Below are 593 nucleotides of genomic sequence, written 5' to 3' on the forward strand. Positions count from 1 at the left end.
AGTGTTGAATGAAGTAGCAGTAGGCGTTATGGTCACAATCAACCGCAGTTTCGACTAGTCGCCCCTCTCCGGAGCAGCACTCGCCCATGTGATTTGTGGTCGGTGCGGCTGGAAGCCGAACAGCCCCATGTGTGGGATGATATGATACTCACCAGTCTCGCTATTCGCAAAATCCTGAGAAAGAGACAGCAAACACGCGAATCTGACCAGCACCAGCAATAAGTCAACTGCGCTCCTACGGGCAACTAGTCACAGATGGAATGTTGCGGGCAAGCAAAAGACGATTTAGAAATTTAGCGTCTGCCTTTGCAAGCGGAAGCGGCAAAATGAACTAGACTTGGCGTTCTAGGAAGCTACGAGGCATAGCACAGGAAGCATGCACTGTGAACTATTACGCAATACACACACACAGTGCGGCATGTTCGCTTGTGCATGCAAAGCACAAACAAACTCGGGGATAGCTTATCTTCTGTTGTTCTGCCCCCTCCAGCCCCGTGAAGCACCAAGGAAGCAGATATTGCGGAAAACCAAATTACCTGGCCACCCTGAAATGCTCCAGCGTCCTGCATGGCTTGAATGTGCTTATCTCGGAC

General features: G+C 50.8%; 1 protein-coding gene across 1 annotated transcript in view; it reads right to left on the reverse strand.

The window, feature by feature from the left end:
• EMH_0001240 (uncharacterized protein) overlaps nt 1-88 on the reverse strand; it is a gene marked incomplete at both ends in the record, with an annotated part of 1,763 nt that extends 1,675 nt beyond the window's left edge. The window contains one exon of the mRNA XM_013495530.1: nt 37-88. Coding sequence (XP_013350984.1) covers nt 37-88 — 52 coding nt within the window. The remainder of the gene's footprint in view (nt 1-36) is intronic.
• Between the last annotated feature and the right edge of the window lie 505 nt (nt 89-593).

Source organism: Eimeria mitis, genomic scaffold (genome assembly GCF_000499745.2).
Source record: "Eimeria mitis Houghton genomic scaffold, Emh_scaff162, whole genome shotgun sequence".
Classification (NCBI taxonomy): Eukaryota; Apicomplexa; class Conoidasida; order Eucoccidiorida; family Eimeriidae; genus Eimeria; species Eimeria mitis.